The sequence below is a fragment of the Chiloscyllium punctatum genome, chromosome 42, assembly GCF_047496795.1.
Source record: "Chiloscyllium punctatum isolate Juve2018m chromosome 42, sChiPun1.3, whole genome shotgun sequence".
Lineage (NCBI taxonomy): Eukaryota > Metazoa > Chordata > Chondrichthyes > Orectolobiformes > Hemiscylliidae > Chiloscyllium > Chiloscyllium punctatum.
The window spans coordinates 17,737,542-17,765,239 of record NC_092780.1 but is presented as its reverse complement, the minus strand read 5'-3'; the positions used below and the strand labels follow the sequence as shown (position 1 = coordinate 17,765,239).

Sequence of the window (27,698 nt, the reverse complement as noted above, 5' to 3'; positions counted from 1 at the left end):
TCTTTAATCACTGGAGCATTTTATTTTCACTGCTTAATTAACCTATGAAATGATACGATTGTAAGTCCGTGTTTTCTGAACCTCTATCTTTTAAAGTGAGTTTTTAAATACAGCAATAATCAATATAAGGTTTGTACAGGTCATTATTCGAACTGAAAATAATGGATAGCAATTTAAGAATACCAATTCTCAAGTGGTAATTGTACCTCATCCATCTGAAGTGCAGGCAGCTTTATTTTCAGTGACAATTGTAGAAAGGTTTAGGAAGTGAACATTAGTTTCTTCTTCTAATGATAAGTCACAGACCTGAAAGGTTAACATTCTTCGTGGATGCTGCTTGATCTGCTGAGCATGTCTGACATTTTCTGTTTTTATTTCTGTGGTGCTGCTTGAACTCGGCACAAATGTTGCTTCTTTGTTGGGGTGCTGGTTGAGTTGAGACAGGAAGCATTTTCCATCTTATCTGTATTTTATCCAATTTGCAAGTGCTTAATATCAACACTGGACCCAAGGGGAAAATCGTCACATTTCCCACCACTGATATTTATCAGCCTGATGATAATCAATTCATTGAAAAACAACTCTCAAGAATATGTTTACAAACTAATCAGGACGTGGCACAAAGCAGTTGGAAAAATGCATTTCCCCTTTGAGAAATAATACGTTCATGGGAATAGTTTTCAAGAATATCTCCTGATGAGGGATGATATTTGGCTTGCTGAAAAGTTTTTAAGTATTAAAAGTGGTGAAAAAATGGGCAGGAATAAACAATTTGATTTATTAATACTGCCCCAAAAGCATGATGTCTGGAGCATCATAGCTAGATATTTCCTAATCCCTGCAGCCACACATTTTCCTGGAAATACCAAAACCCAGGCCTATAAGGTAAAACAAAACTCTGAAAAATTTCCCTCCATCTGCTCACTCAGTCACACCTAGTTCAGAAAATTTTGTTAAAATTTATTTATTATCTGTTAATTTACTTGTCTTCTATATGATGTATCTGATTTGTCAAAACAGGTCTATGTTCTTCACAATTTATATGTTGTGTGAACAATAAAATATTCCAGTAATTTTGGAGAAAATGATAAAACATGATTAATATTGCAGCATTGAATGTTGTACCAGACCTAATCTAGTAATTTGGGACTTTTTAAATGTGTTTTTTTCCCAGGGAGCTGGGCCGTCAGCGTAGTTTCATTGAACTGGACACACCTTCAGTGACGGGTGAGCAGGTTGAAGCTCTGGAAGTAGCAGTAAATGAGAAAATCAGGGAACACATTCCTGTCAATGTGCGAGTTGTATCTGTAGATGACCCAGAGGTAGAAAAGGTAAATTAAGATCGAGGGACACTTAGTTTTGAATTTTCATTATTTGCTCGTATCCCTGACACCCTCCAGTTATGTCTCTGCTCTCCTGAGTGTGCATCCTAATAACTGGGTTTTGAATCCAATGAAGCCAATAAGTAACCTAAGTGGAAGCCTTCATATGCCATGTGGATTTAGGCACTGAGTATTGGCAAGCTATTTTGTAAAGTAGCGTAGCATAACTCAATCCTCTCCTTCCTTGAACTTTTTAGTAAGGAACACTAGTTGATCAGGAACAAATATCCTGCTTGATGTTTTTCTTCCTCTTGCATAGCTTAACTCAATTACCATCAGAATCACAGTTGCCTCTTGGGCCGGAAGCCTGCGAACTTCTCATTTGTGTGGCTGGCTATAATGGAGTAGAGCAGAGTAGCTTTTATTTGCTATTTCTGCCATATACAACTGATACAGTAAAAACAAGACAGCAGTCCTCCAGGACTGAGGTTGCTACATGGACAAACTACATACGGCACGGTGGCTTAGTGGTTAGCACTGCTGCCTCACAGCACCAGGGTCCCGGGTTCAATCCCAGCCCTGGGCGACTGTCTGTGCGGAGTTTGCACATTCTCCCCATGTCTGTGTGGGTTTCCTCCAGGTATTCTGGTTTCCTCCCACAGTCCAAAGATGTGCACGTCAAGTGAATTGGCCATGCTAAATTGCCCATAGTGTTAGGTGCATTAGTCAGAGGGAAATGGGTCTGGGTGGGTTACTCTTTGGAGGGTCAATGTGGACCGGTTGGGCTGAACGGCCTGTTTTCACACTGTAGGGAATCTAATCTCTCTAATCTCTACACAATCGTACACGCCATAAAGTGCATAAGAAGTGCAAATATGCAAGTTGCAGTCTATTGGAAGAATGATGAATAATAGACATTTTTCTAGTAGCAATACAGAAGAATTTCAGATGGGAAATTGTCCGATTATACTGTGTTAAGGAGCCTGATGGCTTGGGGGAAGAAATTGTTGCACTGTCTGGCGTGAGAGACCAAATGCTTTGGTATCTTCTGCCAGATGGCAGGAGGGAGAAGAGTTTGAGTGAGGGATGTGTGGGGTCTTCCACAATGCTCTTAGCCTTTCGGATGCAATGTGTGGAGTAAAAGTCTGTAATGGAGGGAAGAGGATCCCAACGATCTTCTCAGCTGTCCTCAATGTCCGTTGTAGGGTCTTACGATCCGAGACTGTGCAATTCCTGAACCAGGCAGTGATGCAGCTCTTCAGGGTACTCTCAATGAACCCTCTGTAGAATGTGGTGAGGATGGAGATTGGGAGGTGGGCTTTCTTCAGACTGTGCAGAAAGTAGAGATGCTGCTGGGCTTTCTTGGCTATGGAGCTGGTGTTGAGGGTCCAGGTGAGATTCTCCACCAAGAAATTTGGTGCTCTTCGCGATCTCCACGGGGGGAGCCGTTGATGTCCAGTGAAGAATAATTGCCCTCCTGAAGTCAACAACCATCTCTTTCGTCTTGTCCACGTTCAGAGACAGGTTTTGGCTGTATGGTGGTTGTATGGTAGAGCTAAATAATAATTTGACAAAATGTACTTTTCTTGTGTAGACCCTATCTGTTACCACAGTATCCTTGGTATATGAGGATGAGATACTGACTAAAACGAGATTGACTTGAAACTATTTAAATGAGCGATAAGTACCGATTTGCAATCAATGATTTCGTTCGTTAATGGTCAGGACACACCCATATTAAACGACATGTACTTTGGAAGCACAGTTAGATGGATTCACTCAATTCAGCATGCCATTTAGGATCCAAAAGTGATGTAAATCTATATTTTTAGAATAATTTAGTTTTTAGTATTTTTAGAATTTGAGAGTTGTCGAGGAACAAAGTTTATTATTGACAAGCAAAATGGGAGAAGAAAACTTGAGTTAAATGAACTTAGATTAATGACAGGTTGTGATTCAGGCTCAGGTAAGATGTTAAACCAAAGGGACCATGTGCAAAGAGCTTTAACACCCCCACCACCTGACACCAAGATTGTATTGCAGATCTTGATTCACTCCAGTTGGCTATTTATGTGAGATTAGCTTTTTTTGACAAAGATAAGATAATGTGTCTTATGTTATCTCTGGATGCCTTGCTGTAATGATGCTAGATCTTATATCTAAAGACAGACTAAGGTTATGGCACCAGTTCTGATGCAATCGTTTAGAGATTTTACCTTGTGTCTGAAAATGCCAGTAATAAAGCAACATCTTGTTGCTGTGAGACTTGGAACTTCAGAGATAGGAATATGTACTTTAATATTGATAATGCTATTTTCTTGCAGACTTTATTTTGCTGTACCTACTGTTTTTGATACACAATCATTCCTAGTAATGTCAAGCTTGAATATTAGAAATTTTATCAACTGTAAATTTGTCATGGCCCTTTGATATTGGAAATTCCCATTTATATGGCATATATTAGTGGAAGTGCAATGGTTCTTCAGTGTTCTAATTTTCAGTCTGCCTTTGTGTTAGCATCCAGACTCCATTGTGACCAACCTGTACCAGAGCAACATTAATGTGTGAACAGTGGTAGGAGAGTTTGTGAGTGGAGAAAGCATCAGAAGACCCCCTTTTTTCAGCATTTTATGCACTTTAACCACCCGAAGCTAAAGGAGTGATTTGGAATGAGTTTTTTGATTCCTTTTTTTTCCTGAAGGTGTGTGATTGTTTATAGCAGGCCTGATATACCAGAGTCACTCCATTGCCAAGTTCAGGCTGTGTTGAATGTCCATCTGTTCAAATTATGTAAATAATTGAATGACTTCTGGAAAATTCTTTCATGAAGTGTATTGCTGCTGACTAGGCCAGCATGTATTTCCCAGGTCCTTGGGAAGGAGGTGTCTTCATGAACTGCTGCAGTCACACAGTGCATACATCCATAGAGTTAACAGGAAGGGAATTCCATGGTTTTGACCCAGTGACAGTAAAGAAATTGCAATATAGTTTCAAGTCAGGAGCTGTGTACCTTGGAGGGAACCTTGTGAGTGGTGGTGTTCCCATGCTATTGCCTTTGTCCTTCCAGGTGGTAGAGGTTGTGGGATTGGAAGACACTATCTAAGGAACCTTGGTGAGCTACTGCAGTGTATCTTGTAGATGGTGGCACACTGCTGGCACTGTATGCTGGCCGTTGATGGAGGGAATATTAAAAGTGGTGGATGGGGTGCCAATCAAGCAGGATGCATTGAATTGGATGATATTGAGCTTTTTGAGTGTTGTTGAAGCTGACCTCATCCAAACAAGTGGAGAATATTCCATTACACTTCTGACTTGTGCCTTGTCAGTCCTGCAGCATCTGTGGAAGTCAGGATGTAAGTTACTAGCTACATAATTCTTACCCTCAGACCTGCTCTTCTAGCCAAAGTATTTGTATGGCTAGCCACTTCAGTTTCTGGTCAACGTAATGATGTTGGTACTGCCATTTAATGTCAAAGGCGGATGGTTAGACTCTGTCTTGGACATTGCCTGCCACTTGTGTGGCATGGATGTAACTTGTCCCCTGTCAGCCCAAATGTGCATGGTATTGATGTCCTGCTGCACATTGACATGAAGTGTAGTGTACATTATGGAGGCCGATGTAATCATCAGTGAGCATCCTGATTTCTGGTGTTATGATGGATGCAACTGGTGAAGCAACTGAAAATGATTGTGTCGAGCCCTCACACTGAGGAACTCCTGCCGAGATGTACTGAGATAGATTAATCTCCAACAACCAGTCGTTTTCCTTTGTGTTGTGTGACTCCACCTAGTGGAGAATTCTCCTTCTATTCCCATTCACTGCAGTTTTGCTTGGGCTTCTTGATGCCATACTTTGCCAAATCTCTCTTGTCCTTATTTAACCTAAGGCTGTAATGAGGCCTGGAGCTGAGAGCCTCTGGCTGATCCTGAATTGAGTGTCAATGAGCATTGCATTGTTGACAACACCTTCCATCACTTTGCTGCTGATTGACAGTAGATTGGGACTGTAACTGGCTGGGTTGGATGGAGCACATTTGCACAATTTTCAACATTGCCAGAAGATACCCGTGTTGGAGCTTCCTGGAACAGCTGAGCTGAGGTGCTACCAGTTCAGTCACTTTGTGATATCACATGGGTTGAAGGGAATCAGCTAAAGACCAGCATCTGTGATGCTGAGGACCTCAGACTAGTTGAGAGAGATCATCCACTTGGCACTTCTGGCTACTGATGGTTGCAAATACTTCAACCTTTTGTCCTACTATGCTGGGGTCACCTGCCAATAAGGATGTGCATATTTTATTGTGCTCCAGTATAGTTTTATACTCCAGTTAGTTGTTGACATATTCACCACTATTCACAACTGAATCTGACAAGACTGCAGAGTTTGGATTTGATCCACATTAAAAGTATTTCAAGAAACTTAACTTTTTAATAACTTTACAGAAAGCAAATAACAATTGGGGCTTACAAATGTGATTATGCCAGAAGCTGAAGTGTACAGATTTTTAAAATCTTTTTTTATCATGGATTGGAAAATTTTACATTTTGCAATATAAAGTGGGTTTCAGGGTCAGAAAGGTTGTTGTAAAGTAATTAACACTGATTTTCAAAAATAAGGTACAACTTTTTCAAGGATTTTCACAATCAGAATAACAGCATAATGAAATGGAAATGCACACACGTTCTGAGATTTATAATTGGTTTCGCACATGAGCTGATGCCAGACATTACTGTCATTTCGTCAGAGTAACAACAGCAAATGCTGACAGTTTGGCTATTGTTACAACTGAAAAGTCTGGGCCACTGCTTCAGTAAGTTTTCAGGTTTTACCCGTGATCCGATGATGTGGAAGGTTAGAAGATGTACTCCAGGTTTCACAATACCTCTTGTGCAATGCACTGGTAGATTTATTCTATTAAAAATGATGTGGGACATTTCATTGATGTAGTTTTATTGCTGGCAAAAGGAAAAGTTTGTTTTGTAGGTGAGAAGTCGGGGTTTACCAGATGATCATGCTGGCCCAGTCCGAATTATCGATATTGTCGGAATTGATGCAAATATGTGCTGTGGAACGCACGTATCAAATCTCAGTCATCTACAGGTGAGAACACCTTAATATGTCTCCATTTTCTTTCGCTAAATTATGGACTAAGAATTACTTGGCGACAGGATGGATCAAATTAATTTGCTTGTGCTTTCTAAGTTCAGATCCTTTGATTTGATTTCACATTATGAAAATAAATTTTCCTTCAGAATAACGGGATAGATTTGAGTGTAAGGGATTCACAATTTACTCCTCTTTGCTATCTTTATTAAATAAAAATGTTATTTTCACGAATTGCAGGTTTGTAACATAGTCACCCAGCTGCTACCAAAATTATCATCAAAAGTCATCACGAGAACACAGACATTCCTGAACTCTGGATCTCTGCTTACTGAATCTACATTGAAATTTGCTCAGATTTAGGACTGGTGGTGCACTGATCCCAGAATACCAATAATCACTTGTTCCCTGTTGTTTTTTCTGAATTTTCTGTAAATACTGACCATATCACTTTCAGCTATAGTAATTTGGGAGAAGCTGTATAGACTGGGTCTATTTTGCCTGAAGTATTGGAGGCTGAGAGGTGACCTTACAGATGTTTATAAAATCATGAGAGGCATGGATAGGGTCAGTAGACAAGGTCTTTTCCCCAGGTGGGGGGATACAAACTAGAGTGCATAGGTTTAAGGTGAGAGGGGAAAGATTTAAAAGGAACTTCAGGGGCAACTTTCCCACACAGAGGGTGGTGTGTGTATGGAATGAGCTGCTATAGGAAGTTGTGGAAGTAAGTACAATTACAACATTTAAAAGGCATCTGGATGGATGAATAGGAAAGGTTTAGAGGGATAGGGGCCAAGTGCTGGCAAATGGAACTAGATTTATTTAGGATATCCAGTCAGCATGGACAAGTTGGACCAAAAGATCTGTTTCTGTGCTGTGTATCTCAATGACTCTATGACTTTGTGCAATATACAAGCCAAGGCAACCAGAATAAAAAGCACCCATGAATTTAACCTTCTATCTAAAGAGAAGAACCTTTGCAAACTGAAGCACCCTTTTCTCCTCAAAATGGATTTCTTTTGGGCCAAGTATATGTTATCTGAAAGCCAGATTTCACATAAACTAGATGACTGGAAAAATCTGTATGCAATTTTTGAAACATATTATACACATAATATAATTGAAATAAAAACACAGAATGCTGTTTAAAAGCTGAGCAGGCCAGTCAGTATTTGTGGGGAGTGAAATCGAGTTAATGTTTCAGTTGAGAACAGATTTGGTGAAAAGCCATCAGCCTGAAATTTTAACTGTGTTTCTCTCACAACAGATGCTGCCTGATCTGCTGAGTATTCACAGCATTCTCTATTCTTTTTTGAGATTTTCAACAGTTGTCCTATTTTTTAAGTTTTTATAAAACTGTGGATTAGCTGTTGAGCAATTGATTGAAGCCCCTTCCATATTGTTTGTGACTGAATTATGTGTAACATGCCAATGAAGTTACACAATTCTCAACTCCTTCCTGCCAGTGGCAATGATATCTTTCAACTCATCAAATATAAAGATGGCCAGTATTATTTTTGCTGCTCTGATTGCAGCTCTGATAATCTGTGCATCTTGGCCTATTTTCCAGGTCATTAAAATTTTAGGAACAGATAAAGGAAAGAAGAACAAAACAAACTTAATTTTCCTGGCTGGCAATAGAGTCTTAAAATATGCAGAGAAAAGCTACACAGTGGAAAAATCTTTAACATCAATTCTCAAGTAAGTGGAATGCTTTTTCTGGAATACCATCATGTAAAACAGCTGAAATCACTTTTGTATTGGTCTGCTAATAGAATGTATGAACTGTTAAATAACAGAATAAAAATGTGCACGTCCTATGAAATGTAACATTGTGTTAAGTATACAATTTATTTGTGAGTTCAGATAACAAGACTGAGCAACCTTGGTTTATTTTGTTGAAGATGAGGAGGTTGAATTCTGAGGATGTCTGTTTTTGTTTTGCTGGGCAGGCCTAAGAAGAGTGTTTTAGATATAACTCTGGAGCTTACATTCTAGTAACGTGCATTGCAGCATGTACAGTATGTAAAAACTGACTGTGACACTTTGGCCAGAGAGCGTGAGTGAAGTTCCAGTGTCAAGGCTGCCAAAATGCAATTTCCGATTAACAATGTGGCCATTCATATGCTGCCATCAGAATTTTTAGTCATGACTTCAGAACATGAGATATCCCTGCACAGCAGTGCATTTGTCAGGGAAATAGGCAAAACAGATCCAGTCAGCGGAATCATTTTAAGTAACATCTTTCAGATGACACGTCCCTACAAAGCTGTCAAGCAATTGGCATTGAATGAGCTAAATTCACATCAGAAAATCATCAGGGGCATAGACAAAGTGAATGACTTTTCTCTCGGGTGGGGGAGTTCAAAATCAGGGGCCATATTTTTAAGGTGAGAGGAGAAAGATTTAAAAAGGATGTGAGGCATTTTTACACAGGCAGTGGTTCTTTTGTGGAATGAGCTGCCAGAGAAAATGGTGGATGCAGGCACAGTTACAACATATAAAAGACATTTGGATAAGTTCATGAATAGGAAAGGTTTGGAGGGATATGGGCCAAGTGGAGGCAGGTGGAACTAGTTTGGGATCATGGTCTGCGTTCTTGGACAGAAGGGTCTATTTCCATGCTGTGTGACTATGACTATGTTCAACTTATAATAATAAAACTTTGAATTCCAGAACAGGGTCATGATCTACTTTACCAAAGTATCTTAATCATTTTTTTGCAAGACAGTATAGTGAGGGAGGGACTCAGTCCAACTACAAAATCTTCTTTCTTTGTCTTGATTGAAAGTAGCAAGAATGTTTGATTATATTAAAAACATTGAAGTTGTGACATTGTATAGAATATTTAGAATTTTTGTGTATTCGAAAGGCGTTTCAGTGAATTTGTTTGAAATGAATTTGTTCACCCAATTTTTCAGGAATGGACCAGAGGAACACATTGAAGCTGTGGATAAATTGCAAAAATCAGTCAAATTGCTACAGAAGGTATTCCTGATAATTCAGTTTGATTATGACGTCAATTAAGAACTGTATTTGACCAATAATAATAGTCTAAATAATGAACTAACTACCTTGAAAATGTTTCTAAAGGGAGACTTTGAGGTAAAAAATTTTCTGATAAGAGAGATTAACAGTAGTGCTTTGTCAAAAATTATGTTAAACAAATTTTGAACTGTAACGATTATTTACACAAAGAGCTGTAAGTTCTTTTAAAGGTACATTATTATCCAATTACCAAGTGCATGAGGCAGAGCATTACTCCTCTATTTGTTAACTGGTTGCTTTGAAATAGGGGAACGAAGAATGTTATGCTAATATTTTAGCAATTATGGCAACAGTAATTTTCAGACTAATATTTCAGGTTTTACATGTTTAAGTGTGGTGACTGATGATTTCGATGAGTTCACTGAGTTTTACTGAGTGAACATGCTTTTTATGTTACTTGCAATGTAAAGAAAGGATTTATGATCTTATTCCTTATGACTCACAAAGGCAAACCTTCTCCAAAAGTTAATTTTGTCTGGATTAATACCAGGTTTATATAGATTGAGAGCAACTGGAAATTATATCTTCTGCTTCCTGGCAAGAAGCATTGCTCCGAAAACCATTCCATTTTCATTTATTAAAGTCATATCTGATGTCTTTTGTTTCAATTGCAAACTCAATTCCATTTCCAATACTTTTTGTATAAGTGTTAGAAATTTTCAATCGCTAAATCTTTGTGGTCGGAATTAAAAGTGTTAGATTGATTTGCAAATACTTGATATGACCGTTAAGGTTTACCTAGTAGTTACCACTTTACAAACAGTTTTAATGCAAAAAAAGCTTAGATTTAACCAAGGTATCTCTCCAGAGTGAGACTCACATGTTAGGAGAGTATAGATAAAGTTGACATAGCTTTATGATACCATAGGGCTGCTCTCTCGTTATAGAAAGAGGTGGTGGTTTAACCTGAGGGTCACCATGCCTCGGGCAAGGGGAGAAGCTGAGAAGGAGAATCCTTCATGGTAATCTCAGCCAGGAATTGAACCCAGTGTTGTGACATCACTCTGCACTGCAAACTTGCCATCCACCCAACCGAGCTATCTTACCTCTATGTTAGATGAGCTTATGAATATCTAAACGGAGAGATCTATGGGGAAGTTTTGCAAATATTTAGATAATGAACAGGTAATCATGAGATTGCTGTCTTCTGTTCCTGAAATACTCTTCCTACATATTTGTCAATGCAAGGAAAGAAAAAAATTACAAAATCTTGAATCGTGTTTGAGGTTGTGTTCTGTGGCAGTCGCTACAAGCTTTACTGGATGTTTATTTTATTTTGAGCACTTTTGGGAATAATTAAACCCTTGGGTGGAACTTACACGTAATATGTTTTTTCTTTTCTGTGCTCTAAAGAACAATCTAAACCTACTCAGGGATTTGGCTCTGTTAACAGCAAAAAGCTTTAGGAATGATCCAAACAAGGGCAAGTTATTAGTTTTGCATAGGTAAGTAACTTGATATTCTGTCATTATTCTTGTATATACACTGATGTTGATCGGGTTTGGAGCACAGCTTTTTCACTGAAGACAATAGAAGCTTATGCAGGTCAGAGTTTTGCTTTATTAAGTAAGCCATGTATCAAACTGAATGTAGGTCACATAACGTTCTGACCTTGAGTTGCAGTGCAGAGATTGCAATCAGTGGAAGCCAATACACAGTTGTGAAGCTAGTCAGTCAAAGAAAATCACAAGTTTGTGGCATAGTTGTTGATCTAAAATTAAGTTAATGATCTAACTAAATCACATAAACATATAGAGAATGGACAGCTATGTTTTAAACAAAGACTTCAATATCAAGACAGAAGAATGATCAGCTCTCATAGATCTTGAAGTTTATTTTTCTTAGTCATTCATAAGATGTGGGTGTCATTGGCTAGGCTAGTATTTATTGTCCATTCATAATTGTCCTTGAGAAAGTGATGCTGAGCTGTTGCCTTAAACCAGTTGCTGTCCACGTGTGGCAGGTGCATCCTCCATACCGTTGAGAGTGGAGTTCCAAGATCTTAACCCAGTGATATTGAATGAATGACAATATAGTTTTGTGTCAGGATTGTGTTTGTCTTGGAGGGAAACTTGTAAGTGGCAATGTTACCATGTATTCACCGCCCTTGTCCTTCTAGGTGGTGGAGATCTTGGAAGATGTTGTCTGAGGAACCTTGGTGAGTGGTTGCTGTGCATCTTGCAGAAGCTGCGTATGCTGCCACTGTGTACTGTTAGTGAAGGTGATGGATGCAGTGCAGGCTGTTTTGTCTTGGATGATGTTAAGTGTTGTTGGAGCTGCATTCATCTAGTCAAGTGGAGAGAATTCCATTGCACCTCTGACTTGTGCCTAGTAGATGGGTGGATGGGCTCTGGAAAGTTAGGGTGAGTTACTCATTGTAGAATTGAGAGCCTTTGATTTTGCTTTTGTAGCCACAGAAGGCCGGACCAGTTCAGCTTCTGGTCAGCGGTAATCCCCAGAATGTTGATAATGGGATAATGCCATTGAATATCAAGGGTTTAAAGTTTAGATTTTGTCTTTCTTGTAATGGTCATTTGTCTGTACTTGTTTCACATGAATGTTATTTGCTACTTACTAACCCAGGCTTGGATATTTATCCAGGGATTGCTTCAGTGTCTAACTCATCACAAATGATGCTGAGCATTGTGCAATCATCAGTGAACAAGCCCACTTCTGACCTTATGATGGAGGGAAGCTTATAGTTGAAGGAGTTAAAATGGTTAGGCCTGGGATACGACTGAAATGAGCTCCGGCACTGTTGTCCTAGGACTGAGATGATTTACCTCTAACCACCACCCATCTTTGCTTGTGTGAAGTATGTATCAACCAACAGAGAGTTTTCCCTCAATTTCCATTGACTCCACTTCTTCTAAGGTTTCTTGACGTAGCTCTCAGTCAAATGTGCCCTTGGTGTCAAGGGCTATCACCCTCACTTGCCATCTGGCGTTCAGCTCTTATGTTCGTGTTTGGACAAAGTCTGTACCAAGGTTAGGAGCTGTTGGCTTAATGGAACCCAAAGTGAGCATCATCGAGCAGGTTATTGTTGTGTTAAGAGCTACTTGGGGGCATGTCAACAACACATCGCTTTGATTGCGAGTGGTCTGAGGGAGCACTAATAGCTGAGTTTGATTTGCCTTGTACTTTGTGGACAGATATACCTGGGCTATTTTCCACATATCTTCAAGGTATTTTGTATATGAGCATCCTTGCACTAAGTGAAACTTCCTAATGCTCCTCCAGCTAGAGTAAAGAATCTGCCATTATGTCCCATTTTAAAAATATTTTTGGAAAAAGAATTAAAGTCGAGAGATATACTATTTTGGCCACTCAAAGCCGTGTTATCTCAAGCAGCCTATCCACAGTGAAGTCCTCTGTCAGTATGAAACCAGTATGACGGTTTCTACAGCCTTTTGTCCATTTGAAACCAGATGCCCCACTTTTAATTGATTTTTTTAATGATCGCTAATTTTCTCAGCAATGCTTTTTCAAAAATGTTGTTTTGAAAACCCAAGATATATTTGAAGTTTTAAGTTTCTGTAGACTTCTGTTTTGTTCTTCAAACTATGAGTTATGACTGCAGTATAGTCAGAGCTTTAGTTTAAAGGAAAGACTTTTGGCTTGCCTTCATCGATCAGAGCATTGAGTACAGAAGTCGAGATGTCATGTTACAACTGTACAAGGCATTGGTTAAGGCCACATTTGAAGCACTATGTACAATTCCAGTCACCCTGCTATAGGAAGGACGTTATTAAACTGGAAAGGGTGCAAACAAGATTTACAAGGATGTTACCAAGATCTTGGTAGGTTTGAGTTATAAGGAAAGGCTGGATAGGCTGAGAATTTTTCCCTGGAGTGTAAGAGGCTGCGGGGTGACCTTATAGAAGTTCATGAAAGGGCCATAAATAAGGTCCAGAGCTAAGGAATTTTCACGAGGATAGGGGAGTCCAAAACTAGAGGACATAGGTTTAAGGTGAGAGGAAAAAGATTTGAAAGGGAGTTGAGGGACACCTTTTCCGCACAAAGGGTGGTGCATAAATGGAATGAGCTGCCAGAAGAAGTGGTAGGGCAGGTACAATCAAACATTTAAAAGAAATTTGCACAGAAACATGGATAGGAAAGGTTTAGAGGAATATGGGCTAAAGGCAGGCAATTCAGCTGAGATATCTGGATAGCATGGGTGAGTTGGGCCGCAGGGCCAGTTTTCATGCTCTATGACTGTGTGACTCTAAGACTTTTTTATGTAGGACATGTTAAAATACAGTTAATGAAGTATTTTAAAATGTAGCCACTGTTCTTCTCTTAATTAGTTCCTCTACAGCACTGGAACTATATTGTATCTGACCTGGAATGTTTAATGCTGGTACTAGTGCGAATGTGTTGCTGTTCCCAGCAGTGACATGTCCTCAATTTTGAGAGCACAAAATAAGGTTTAATAAAACATAACAGAAGTACTTCTATATGTAACAATGTAGCTGTGAGGAAAGATTGGACAGGTGTTCCCTTTGGAAGAGAGAAGGCCGAGGAGAAAGTTGATTAAGATGTGCAAAATTGTGGGAAGTCTGGATGAAGCTTTCCTATTTACCTTAGTGGAGAGGTCACTGACTAGGGGGCATATATTTAATGTGACTGGTAGGGAGGTTAGAAGTGAGAAAATGTAACAAATTTTCACCGAGAGGCCTGGAGGGGTCTGGAGCTCATACCTGAAAAGCTAGTACATGGCAAAACTCTCTACTAATTAAAACAATGTCTGGATATGTACCTCAAATTGTGGAATGAGAAGGGCTACAGATCAAATTTTGCAAGGTAAGACTGGACTCAGTGACTGAGTTCTTTCAGCTGGCCCACATGTGATTGACCAAGTGGCCTTTTTTTGTGCTGTAAAGATTTGAAACTTCCACAGTGGATAACTGCCTATACTCTCATATTGTTTATAATGAACTGCCCTTTCAAAATTTCCACATCTATTTCCATTATTTTCTTTCAGAAAAGATGGAGACAATGAATTTATGAATATTATAGCAAATGAAGTTAGTGCTGAGGTAAGGTAGAGCAACTTTTACTGGTTATTTTAAAAGGTGATTTATTTTTGTTTATTCAACAGATTCTTGTTGATTGCATTAGTATCTGATCTTCAATAATGACCTCTTACTCCCACTAATATCTACCTTTCTCACCTTTCATATTCATTTTGTCTAATTGCATTGCTGACTCTCCAGGTTTTGTTTTGCTTTGGCCTTTGCTTTCTTTCCGTGTGTGTCTGTCCAACGCCTTTCTTGTTTTTTCTGTTGCGTGAACCATTCCATCACTATCTATGTCACTGAGCTGACTATTCCCACTCTCCTGCTGTGGAGTTTATTGTGGGGCGTGCTGGTGGCCATCAGCGGCAGTGCTGTGCTAGTTCATTGTAGCTCTCTTCCAATGGCATCAAGCATTAGATATGAAATTCAGATCAGATCAGCAGCCTCAAATCATTAGTTATTTTTGCATGTAATCAGCACAATACAAACCAGAATTTGTCAATTGTTGGAGTTAAATAAGCAATCCCATTTGATCAGGCAGCCTGCAGGATCAAATTTTTTCCCCCCAATATCACTATCATGAGTCTTATTGACTTGGCCTTATATTGAGCTTTTCTGACCATATGATACCTCAAGTTGCTGTACCGCCAAAGAAAATCCTATGAAGGACACACTGTTGTAATATAGGAAATGCAGCAGCGAAATTGTTCTCAGGAGGCTCCCACAGATAGATATGTGAAAATGACCAACAATCTGTTTTTGTGATGTTGATTTAAGAATAAATATTGGCCAGGACGTCAGACAGAACTCCACCATACCTGTTTGAAAATAGTGCTATGGGATATTTTATGCCTGCTTGAGAGGGTAGATGGGGGGGGGTCTCCATTTAATGTCCAATTCAAATGATGACACCTCTGACCATGGAACATTTTCTCAGGGTGTCAGCCTTTTTATTGTGTGATCAAATCCAGGAATGAGACTTGAATCCACAAACTTCAGTCTCAAGTGACAGTTCTACCCACTGAGATCCAGTTAACAGTAGAATAATGTCACACTAGTGGAATCCTTGTTCAGAGCATTGTTTTGAATAAACGTGCAGGCCTTTTCAGCTAATCCCTTCTGTCCTAAAGCTATCTGACCTTGGGTTTTGAACACAATCACAGCAGTTCTACAATATAGAAGTAGACCACATCTTTGTACACTAAATACCCATCCAATATGCCTCATATTGTACTTGCCTCCACCATAGCCACACTCTGGCAATGCATTCCAAACATTAACTACTCACCTTGTGCAAACGTTTATTTTCTCACCTTGTATTTGCTTGTTTTGCAAATCATTTTAAATCCATGCCTTCTTGTTCACTTTACAAACAGAAAATAGTCTCTCTCTAGACAGCTGGCTTACAATTTTGAAAACCTCAGATCTCCTCTCAGCTGCCTTCTCTCCAAGAAAAATAGTCCCAATGTCTTCAATCTATCCTCAAAACTAATTTTCTCATTCCTGAAGCCATTCTTGTAAATGGCTTTTGCACTCTCTCCAAAGAATTCACATAATGTGGTAGCCAGATCTGTACATAGTAGTCCAGTTGAGTTCTAAAAACTGTCTTGAACAAGTTCAGTAACACTTCCTTGCTCTGTGCTCTAAATCCTATTATGAAGCTGTACACTATATGCTTTATTAACTGCTCCATCCGTCTGTCCTGCTAAAATCACTGATCTGTGCACATTTACCCTCTGCTCCTGAAACCCCTTTAGAATTTTACCCCCCTATCATTTATTACCTTTCAATGGTCTTCCTATCGAAGTGCATCACCTCTCACTTCTTCACATTGAATCCTATCTGCCAACTACCCACCCACTCCATTAACCTTTCTATGCTCTTTTGGAGTTCTACACTGTCCTCCTCTCAGCCTACATAGAGTCATAGAAGATGATTAGCATGGAAACAGACTCTTCGGTAAAACTCGTCTACGCCGACCAGATCTCCCAATCCAATGTAGTCCCACCTGCCAGCACCTGGCCCATATCCCTTCAAACCCTTCCTATGCATATTATCCAGATACCTTTTAAATGTTGCAATTGTACTAACCTCTACAACTTCCTCTGGCAGCTCATTTCATACACGTACCACCCTCTCAGTGAAAAAGTTGTCCTTTAGGTCACTTTTATATCTTTCCCCTCTCACCCTAAACCTATGGCCTCTAGTTCTGGACTCCCCCACTCCAGGGAAAAGACTTTGTCTATTTATCCTATCCATGCCCCTCATGATTTTGTAAACCTCTATAAGGTCACCCCTCAGCCTCCGACGCTCCAGGGAAAACAGCCCTAGCATATTCAACCTCTCCTTATAGCTCCAATCCTCCAACCCTGGCAACGTCCTTGTAAATCTTTTCTGAACCCTTTAAAGTTTCACAAATCTTCCTGATACAGTTTTGTATCATCTACAAACTTTGAAATTGTTCCCCACAACCCACAATCTAGATCATTGTACCCTGTGCATTAACATCTAGATCAATAGTGCTGCCAAATTCAAAGGAGAGCCAAGTTTTATTGCCTGGTACAGATTCTTGTTGTCTTGATAAACACAAATAAATGTTTAACATCTTGGAGATCATCTTCTGTTTATTGTATTTCCTCAGGTAGTGCTTGCATTTCTTACAGTGGGTGATGAAAAAGGAGCAGGCCTATTCCTATTAACAGGTCAAGTGGATGCTGTCGAAGCACTAGGTTCAAAGTAAGGTCACATTGTCTAGTTTCTGTAACTGTTCAGACAACTTGTGAAATGCCAACTTCATTGCACCTATGGCTTACGTTTTTTTAAAAGCAATATTGATTGACAATTGCAAGATACTTTAAGCCCCTCCTAATACACCAGGACTTTCCAAATTGACCCCCAGTATGGTCAGGCTAAGATTTGGGAACATTAGCTCCAAGTGCTAACAGCTGCGAGGCTGCTTTAACTTGTGCAGTTTTCAAGTAGTGGGAGTGATCCAGCAATTCAATGTTGTCGGCATAAATCCAGTCCTAACCTAACTAATGGGAATGTAGGTGCTCTTTACCTGAAAATCCTGAGCATTAAGCAACTTTCCTTCCTGTTGCCCTCATGGGTTTCTTTCACTATCCCCTAGTCATGTTCCCACTGTCACAGACACCCAAATTCCCCATCCCCAGCTGTCGGCCCTTGTCCTGCTCCATAGCTGTGGATGTTTGACATGTTTCAAGCACCAAGATGGGCTCATAATGGGACCATGTTTGGGCGAAAGCACTGTATTATAAAGTCTCAGTAAATATTCTGTAAGTGTTAGCAGAGCAGCTGTCTTAGCACTAGGCAGTATTAATATACATAAAGAGAGGATCTATCTGATCCTGGTTTGGAAGAGGGATATGTAATAATATTACCTTCCTGAATAGAACCAAAATCTTAACTTAATCCACCTCCTTTCTGCAACATATTTTGGGCTAATTGTACAACAAGACTAATATCATGGGTGTGGTGGATTTTTCTCATTTTACCTTCCCAGTTGAAAGAAGCTGGTATTAGTGAGAACCAAGAAACAAACAGAGGGACATTGTTTTTAATAGATGGAGCAATTCTATAATTCTCTCTGAAATAAAACAAAATTGGTTTCTCCTTATGGTTTCACTTGCATACTAACTTGGCAGCCAATGAATGAGCTTGATCAGTTCTTTGCAGCATTATTGAGGAGAAACTTCTAATTCACTTTTAAATATTCAAACCCCCACCAGGAAAAAGTGAAATTTCCGCCTCATTCAAGCAACTCTGAAAAAAGGAATCAAATTGAGGGGAGGTGGGAGAAGTTTGATAATGCAAACCAAACGTTATCAGGCATTGTCTGTCCCATAGGGAGTGAAACGGATGTAATTAATTTCCCATTGTTAATTGAGCAAAACGAATTGGAAAGTACCACAGCTTCAGTAAAATGGGTAAAAGAAAGCGATTTATTGGCTGTCTCATTTGATTTTGTTCTTCAATGCAGGGTTGCTCAAATTCTTGATGGAAAAGGTGCCGGAAAGCGGGGACGTTATCAAGGTAAAGCAAACAAGATGAGCAAACGGCCAGAGGTGGAGGCCCTCCTTTGGCAACATGTGAGCAAGTTGGACACAAAAGAGGAATGAAGACACACAGTGAATACTAATGTAAATTTACATGTATAATACCATTTTGTCTTTAAAAAAAACTTCATCTTGACCATTTGCTCTTTCAAATGTAGTCCTACAGTATATCTGTGTCCACCATTACGTTTGTGAGTGCAAATGTTGCCAAGGCTGGCTCTGAAGGAAAAGGAGCGAGATCACCTCTTCCAAGGACTGTCATTCTTGCTCCTTGCAATACTGGACACAGCTATGACTCCCTAGTGTTTGCACTATAACTGTGGAGTCAAGGTGAAGTATCAGCTCGACAGTCTGAATGAATGTTTGCATGATCACTCCATTTACTACTGAATAGGGTTCAATGCTGGTCTGTACTTGGGGTATATCATATGGTGTACACTATCAATAAAATATTTTGTCTTTTAAGTTGTTTTGAGGCATTTTTCCTTTGTAAAATGTAAGGGAATTATGTTTTCCACAGCAACAGTTTTGCAAACTATAACAAAATAAAATGTCTTCACAGGAATATTTTTAAATTAGTGTAGCATACTAAGCCACATAAAAACAGGTTAATATAAATGACCAAAAGCTTGGGCAGTGGTAGCTTAAAATGAGCGGCTTAGAGAAGGGATGCAAGGTAGAAATGTAGGGAGAATGTTGCAGACTTTAATACCTAAGCAACTGAAGGCATGGCCACCAATGAAAATTAAGTATGTAAGAGAGGCCAGAATTAGAAGAGCATAGATATCTTGGTTAAAAACAGAAATTGCTAAAAAAAACTCAGCAGGTCTGGCAGCATCTGTGGAAAGAAAGCAGAGTTAACAGTTTGGAAGAAGGGTCACTGGACTCGTCATTGTTAACCCTACTTTCTCTCCCCTGATTTAGGTACAGAAAACTAGCACAATCTGCCTAATAATTCTACATGTCTGTACTACAAACTTACTTCCCAGCTTTTTCCCAGTAACATAGTATTACTGAAATTCAGAAAATACTTCGTTGTTGTTACCATTCATTTATGTTTAAAGAAATATTTCTAACCATTTAAAATTCTGTTTGTAAACAGCACCCACTTAAAGGACTGATAAACAGGGTGTCTGTTGAGGATGAAACCAAATATATGCTGCTTCAGCATTGGGACATTCCCTTGGGCTGACAGTGAAGATTAACACAAGCAATCAACAGGGAAACAAAAAAGCCAGCATATTAGTGAGTGGGGAGAGGCAGAGCACCAGAACTCCTATGTAGAACCAGCATCAGTATTTACTGGAACATACGTCCTTCCAGCTATTTGGGAGTGTTTCTTTCAGTTCCATATCTGAAAAATATACTTGGAGAGTTTATAGAAATATCTTTGGGAGTAGTTAAAGTTGTGAAAGACTAGAACACCATTGGCAGTGGCAGCATATTGCAGCATTTGAAAGATCCTCAATAACATGCAAGAGATTTGGAACATGTAGAGAAGGCGAATCTTTAGAGAGTTATAAGACTCTAGAATTCAAGAGCTTATGGTTGAGGTAGAAACTTATGTCAGCATTCACAATTTGATTGAAAGGTAAAGTGATAAACGGGCAAGCAAATGTCACTAGAAGTATTTGTTTGGATGAAAGACATATGAAAGCAGGGATTGGTTCGCAAGAATGGCCATTTCCATGTTGTAAACCTCTACGTATTTCTAAGAACATTTCATTTTCTTTTTAAAGTCCAAATTAAGAACATTTTCAATCCACTTGCTATCTAAAACAGCTTTCAGTGATTCACAGTTCTATTGTTCCTTTCACATTTGTACACCTGGTATAAAGTTGAGTGGTGTTTTGTGTTCTAGTCAAACACATGACCTTTTGGCTTGAGATTGAAAAAAAAACTTTATAGTGAGTCAAAATGGACTTCCATACTTTGATGAATAATATCTCCACAAAGTCCAACAGTTGGTGCACCATAGAATATTCTGTTTTCTGATCTTGAATTAGAGCACTAGGTCATTATATCATGGGACAAACAACTGGTACTGTATTTCTAATCAAACAATTGAATAGTAAGTTCTATTCTCTCGACAATAGATTGTAATAAACAATATATTTGAGAACCTTAGAAGAAAGTTATTAATGAATTTGCAATATGCTGAACAGTGCTTGTGTCATCTATGGAAAACCAATTGGATATCACAAAGTTATGTGAAGGTTGGATAAGTCAATATATTCCAAGTATGAAGGAATGCAAGATGCTGAGCTTCCATTATTTATGAATGGATTTAGCTGGTTGATTCACGCTGCAATTTCAAAGGTGGTATTCTATCCCCTCCACCTCCTGAGTGTTGATAATGGAGGATTCAGTAATGGTCCTATCATTGAATGTAAAACAAAAACGCTTGGATTTTCTCTTGTTTGAGATAGTCATTGCCTGACACTTGTGTGGTTTGCCACTTATCAATCCACGTTTGGATGTTAGAACATAGAACTATACAGTATAGGAACGGGCCCCTTGGCCCATGATGTTGTGCCAAACATGACACCAAATTAAACTAATCACTTCTGCCTGCTCTTAGTCCATGTCCGTCCATTCCTTGCATATCCATGTGCTTATCTAAAAGTCCCTTAATCTCCCCTATTGTATCTGTCTCCACCACCATCCCTGGCGGCGCTTTCCAGACTTCTAACCTTCTCTGTGTGAAAAAACTTGCCCTTCATATCTCTTTTGAACTTTTTCCTTCTCACCATAAATGCATGCTCCCTCGTTTTAGACATTTCAACTCTGTGAAGAAGATTCTGACCATCAACCCTACCTACGCATTTCATAATTTTATAGACTCCAGAGAAAACAACCTGCGTTTTTCTAGTCATTCATTTCAGCTTGTACCTTGTAATCCAGGCTGCATCCTGCAAACCTCTTCTGCCAGCACTCCAAAGTCTCCACATTCTTCCTGTAATGTGGTGACCAGAAATAAACATAATATTGTAAGTGTGGCCTAATCAAAGTCTTTCAAAACTGCAACATAACATCTTGAACCTTGTAGTCAATTCCCTGACCAATAAAGGTAAACATGCCATATGCCTTCTTTATCCACTTGCATGGCCACTTTCAGAGAGCTTTGAATTTGAACCCCAATAGCTTCCCAACCACCAATGTGAGACTCACTGGTCTATAATTTTCTGGATTTTCCCCATTTCCGTTCTTGATCAAGGGAACAACCTTAGCTACTTGCCAGTCCTCTAGGACCCCTCCAGTGGCTGGCAAGGATACAGAAATTTTGGTCATAGCTCCAGCAATTTCTTCTTTTGCCTCTCTCAATAACTTGGGGTGGATACCATTGGGCCCTGGGGACTTATCCACCTTAATGCTCTTCAAGAGACCCAACACCACTTTTATTTAATCTCAATATGCCCTAGCATATTAGCATGCTCCACACAAATCTCATTATCCTCCATAACTTCTCTTGGGTGAATACCGCCGCATATTGGTATTGTTGTGTACGAACACAAATTACTTCATTGCAAACGATGTTGAACATTGTGCAAGCTGTGAACTTGCTGACATCTGGATCTTATGGAGAGAAGTTAATTGAATGAAGCAGCTGGAGATGATTCTGGTAGACTGCTAACTTGAGAAACTAAGTACCCTGTGGTGTGGTGGTAGTGCCTGGAGCCCACATCTCTGGAGGTGTGCCATAACACCTTTGAACAGATTGACTGAAATGTTTCTCCTATGAGGATCTTCTGCAGTAACGTCAGAGTACTAAGATGTCTGAACTCATGCAAATACTGCAGACACTAGGAATCTGAAATAAAATAAAGAATTTGCTGGGATTCTCTTCAGGTCAAACAGCAACTGTGCAGACAGAAACCAGGTTGACATTTCAGGTTGATAGCCTGTCATTTGAAGAAAGTATAGGTTAATTCAATATCAAAATGATTTTTTTTTAAAGTTTTATTTTTAAATTTGACATTTAAGAGTTAAACTATCACCTGAAAGAATATGATGCCACAATTTAGTAGTTAATTTGTAGCACTTGAGAGATTGACTGGTAGCAATTAACAGTTATCAAGTTGCCAAAAGGACTATTTACAACCAATATCAATGATGAAGGTAGAGACTATGAGTGATGAGTCTAAGTTTGTTGATTGGGGGTCCTCTTGTGGTGCAGTGGTAATGTCCCCACCACTAAACCAGCAGGCCCAGATTTCAGCCCAACCTCCTCCAGAGATCTGCAATAAGGTCCCTGGATGGGGTTGATTAGAAAAATAGTTTTATGTTTGTTGATGTTGCAAAGCTAATGGGAATGTAAGCTGTGAGGAGGACTCAGCAAGGCTGAAAAATGATACAGATTAAAGGAGCTGTCAACATGATGGTTGATTATGAATAAAATAAGATAATGTGTAAGGTTATTCATTAAAATAGAAAAAGGAATAATTAATGTTCAGAGATACTTGGATATACTTGTACAAGGAATTCAAAGCAGTTGTAGCAAGCAAGTAAGAAGGCAAAATGATTTGTTATTCTATAATGCAAGGAGAATGGAGCTTGAAAATAAAGGGGTCTAGCTATATATCTAAAGGGCTTTAGTGAAGCTGCATCTGAAGTGTGCACTGTACTTCATTTCATGGCACTATAGCAAAGCTTCACCAGACGTTGAGATAAGAGGCTGAACAAATTGGGCATATGTGCTTCAGAGTTCGGTTGAATGCGAGGTGTTGCATTTTGGTAAAACAAACAAGGACAGGACTTTACAATTAATGGTTGGGACCTGGGGTTCACATGCGTAATTCTTTGAAATTTGCATCACTGGTAGACAGGGTGGTTAAGAAGGCATTTAGCACGCTTGCCTTCATCGCTCAGAGTTGAGTGCTGGAGTTGAGATGACATGTTGAAGTTGTGCAAGACATTGGTGAGGCCTCTTGAAGTACTGTGCACATTCCTGGTTGTCCTGCTATAGGAAGGATATTGTTAAATTGGAGAGAGTTCAGAAAAATTTGCCAGGAATGAAGGGATTGAGTTTTAAAAATAGGCTGGGATCTTTTTATACTGGAGTTTAGGAGATTGAGAGGTGACCTTGTAGAGGTATAGATATGGTGAATAGCAAAGGCCGTCTCCATAGGGTTGGGGAGTTCAAAACTAGGGGGTTATTTTTAAGGTGAGAGGAGAAAGTTTTAAAAATGATATGACCGGCAACTTTTTCACACAGAGGGTGGTTTGTGCATGGAATGAACTGCCAGAGGTAGTGCTGATGCAGATACAGTTACAACATTTAAAAGACATTCCGATAAGTATATGAAAAGGAAATGTTTATAGGGATATGAGCCAAACGCAGGTAAGTGGGCCTAGTTTAGTTTGGGAACATGGTCAGCGAGAACTAGTTGGACCGAAGGGTCTGTTTCCATGCGATATGCCTGCTAATTAAAGTAGATAAGACCTTGAAAGGGCCTTCAGGGTAAACACATGTTACTGCTAGATGGAAAATCTTGAACACTGGTACAGGTTTGGGATAAGGGGTCAGAGTCCATGCTGACCAGATATCCTAATCTAGTCCCATTTGCCAGCACTTGGCCCATATCCCTCTAAACCCTTCCGATTCAGATACCCATCCATTTGCCTTTTAAATATTGTAATTGTACCAGCCTCCACCACTTCCTCTAGCAGCTCATTTCATACACACACACCACCATTTGCGTGAAAGGTTTGCCCCTTATGTCCCTTTTAAATCTTTCCTCTCTTACACTAAACCTATGCCCTCTAGTTCTGGACATCTGCAACCAGGGAAAAGAACTTGTCTATTTACCCTATCCATGCCCCTCATGATTTTATAAACCTCTATAAGGTCACCCCTCAGCTTCCGACGCTCCAGGGAAAACAGCCCCAGCCTATGATCATTTAGGATTCGAGAAATTCTTGATTCAGAAGGTGGTGACACTTCAGTAGATACTGAATAGCATGTCCAATAATAAAAATAACATTTAGACTTTATTAATATTGCTTAAAACAGAAGACTTTATTCCGAGTGACTTAGACTGAAATTGCGTCTACTGGATTTATTGAGTACAGCAGTTGGGAGGTCATGTAGCGGCTGTACAGGACATTGGTTAGGCCACGGTTGGAATATTGCGTGCAATTCTGGTCTCCTTCCTATGGGAAAGATGCTGTGAAACTTGAAAAGGTTCAGAAAAGATTTACAAGGATGTTGCCACGGTTGGAGGATTTGAGCTATAAGGAGAGGCTGAACAGGCTGGGGCTGTTTTCCCTGGAGCGTTGGAGACTGAGGGGTGACCTTACACGAGGTTTAGAAAATCATGAGGGGCATGGACAGGATAAATAGACAAAGTCTTTTCCCTGGGGTCGGGGAGTCCAGAACTAGAGGGCATAGGTTTACGGTGAGAGGGGAAAAATATAAAAGAGACCTAAGAGGCAACTTTTTCACGCAGAGGGTGGTACGTGTATGGACTGAGCTGCCAGAGGAAGTGGTGGAGGCTGGTACAATTGCAACATTTAAAAGGCATCTGGATGGGTATATGAATAGGCAGGGTTTGGAGGGATATGGGCCAGGTGCTGGCAGGTGGGACTAGATTGGATTAGGATATCTGGTCGGCATGGACGGATTGGACAGAAGGGTCTGTTTCCATGCTGTACATCTCTTTGACTATGTGATTAATTCACTGTATGTTTAACTGTAAATTTTAATTTATGACCAGTGATTACAGTGGGGTCTTAACATCTTTTCTATATACAATTTTGAGGATAAGGTTGATTTAACAGACCCTCACAAGAATGATTCCTCCCTGCCTATGAACAGTTAGCAGGATGATTAGTCTGTCCAACACGAAGGTTTAATGAACTTGCACGAAAACACAAACCTTGTGATGCGTGGTAACCACAATTCACTCTGAGTTCAAATCCCACCATTAGACTTGATGGCCATAAACATGGAGTTTCGTCATGCGGTGAAAGGTTTCTCATCAATCAGTAATTACAGTAAGGTCAGGAGAGTAACTTGCCCAGCCAGAATCATGTGGTAGCTACATTGTAACAGCTGTTGCATGTTAAAAGATTCCTCATGCAGGCTATTGTCATTGCCCTCATTCTGAGGGACTATCACAATTCCACAAATATGCAACTTTACAGTGAATGAAGTCATCCTTTAGCACCAGACACGCCCTGCTGCACAATAGGTCAAGATTCAGAGTTGCCATTACGACTTAATGGAATTTGAGTTCCATACTTTCTAACTCAAGTGTGAAAATGTACCCTTAAGTGAAAAGCATCTTCTGAGAACAGCAGGTTCCAGGTGGCAGCCTTTGGGACAGAACAGTAGCCTACTCCGTTTTGCGGTCTATTTATTTTCTAAACAGAACAATGTCGTCTGATGCAGAGTATGAGCAAGCAATGATCCCTTTCAGCAGTAGACTTGGAGGTGCCTGTTTTGAACTTGGGGCAGTGTTGTGGTGATTTTTAACTTTCAGCAGTAGGTGGCAGCAATCTCGACTATTTTGTAGCTATGTTATTAGCTGCCCTCTTGAGGGACTCTAGGCTGGTTAAGGTTCAGTAAGTGTTTGTTATTTGTGCATCCAAATTAATTAGTGATTTACGTTCCCAGACTTGATAAAAGCACTGAGTACCTGTAGTATTAAAATGCATTGCTCTCCTGTCTCTATGACTTGGAGGTGCTGGTGTTGGACTGGGGTGTACAAAGTTAAATATCACACAACACCAGGTCATAGTCTAACAGGTTTAATTGGAAGCACTAGCTTTCGGAGTGCTGCTCTTTCATAGGTGTATAAGGAGTATACAATTGTAAGACAAAGAATTTATAGCGAATGTTTACAGTGTGATGTAACTAAAACTATACATTGAAAAATACTTTGATTGTTTAAGTCTCATCTGTTAGAATGACCATGTTAGTTTCACTTCTTTCATATATAAATCACAAAACCTTTTTTTAAAAGTTACATTCTCAGGTTAACTTTAACAATTGGTGTCAGCCCAGATAATGTGTTGTAGGTATTAGCCCCCGAGTGCTGCCGTCTGTGCCAAATTGTTTAGACTGATTCTAATCTAAAAAATGAATTAACAGAATCTTACATGGATTCATGCAATTTTTGAGCAAAGTACAATGTAACTCTGCAAGTACAAATTCACCCCACAAACGTGTGTGTATGTGTGTGTGTGGCGGGGGGGAGGGGGTGGGTGTGGTGTAGGGGTTGTGAGTTCTGTGAGAGAGAGTGTATATGTATGTGTGTGAGTGTAAAGGGGTCTAAGTCTGTGAGACGTTTATTTGGAAGCACTAGCTTTCGGAGCACCGCTCCTTCATCAGGTGGTTGTTGAGGTTAAGGTCATGCTGACAAAATTTATAGCCAAAGGAGCTGAACGACGACGCCATGTTCTTTGCAGCCTGCAACACATTTATCATTGAGGATGAGCACCTCACCAAGACCTTCCCTGCACCTCCACAACCACCAAACAGATCATGATTCGTAGTAAGCTGCCCAGCCTTCAGGACAACAACACCATACAACCCTGCCCCAGAAGCTGCTGCAAGATGTGTCAGAATATCGACACGGATAACACCATTACACGTGGGGAGACCTCCCACCATGTATGCAGCCAGTACTCCTGTGACTCAGCCAACGTGGTCTATCCTATACACTGCAGGCAAAGCTGCCCCTGAGGCATGAAGCATTGGCGAGACCGAGCAGACGCTACAACAACAGATGAATGGATACTGCACAACAATCACCAGGCAGGAGTGTTCCCTCCCAGTCAGGGAACACTTCAGCAGTTCGGGACATTTGACCCTGGACCTTCAGGTGACCATCCTCCAAGGCAGACTTCGGGACAAGCAACAACATAGAACGGCTGAGCAGAAGCTGATAGCAAAGTTCGGTCGCCATGGGAATGGCCTCAACTGGGATCTTGGGTTCATGTCACACTACAGGTGACCCCACTGCACGATACACTCTCTGTCAAACACAAACATACTTACATACTTACACACCCATGTAGACCCTCCCTCATACACAAGGTCTCTCTCATAAGCACACACATACACCCCCTGCCCTCACACAGACATATGCACCCTCTCACACTTATGCCATCACGCTCACACACA

At 40.0% G+C, this 27,698-nt stretch overlaps 1 protein-coding gene across 1 annotated transcript in view; it reads left to right on the top strand.

Annotated features, from left to right (window-relative positions):
• Window positions 1-19,033, top strand: part of aarsd1 (alanyl-tRNA synthetase domain containing 1) — a 44,576-nt gene extending 25,543 nt beyond the window's left edge. Inside the window, exons 5-12 of the mRNA XM_072561542.1 lie at window positions 1,175-1,331; window positions 6,307-6,423; window positions 7,997-8,127; window positions 9,348-9,414; window positions 10,828-10,919; window positions 14,459-14,513; window positions 17,134-17,228; window positions 18,493-19,033. Of these exons, the coding sequence (XP_072417643.1) occupies window positions 1,175-1,331; window positions 6,307-6,423; window positions 7,997-8,127; window positions 9,348-9,414; window positions 10,828-10,919; window positions 14,459-14,513; window positions 17,134-17,228; window positions 18,493-18,631 (853 nt within the window). The 3' untranslated portion in view covers window positions 18,632-19,033. The remainder of the gene's footprint in view (window positions 1-1,174; window positions 1,332-6,306; window positions 6,424-7,996; window positions 8,128-9,347; window positions 9,415-10,827; window positions 10,920-14,458; window positions 14,514-17,133; window positions 17,229-18,492) is intronic.
• Window positions 19,034-27,698: the final 8,665 nt, after the last annotated feature.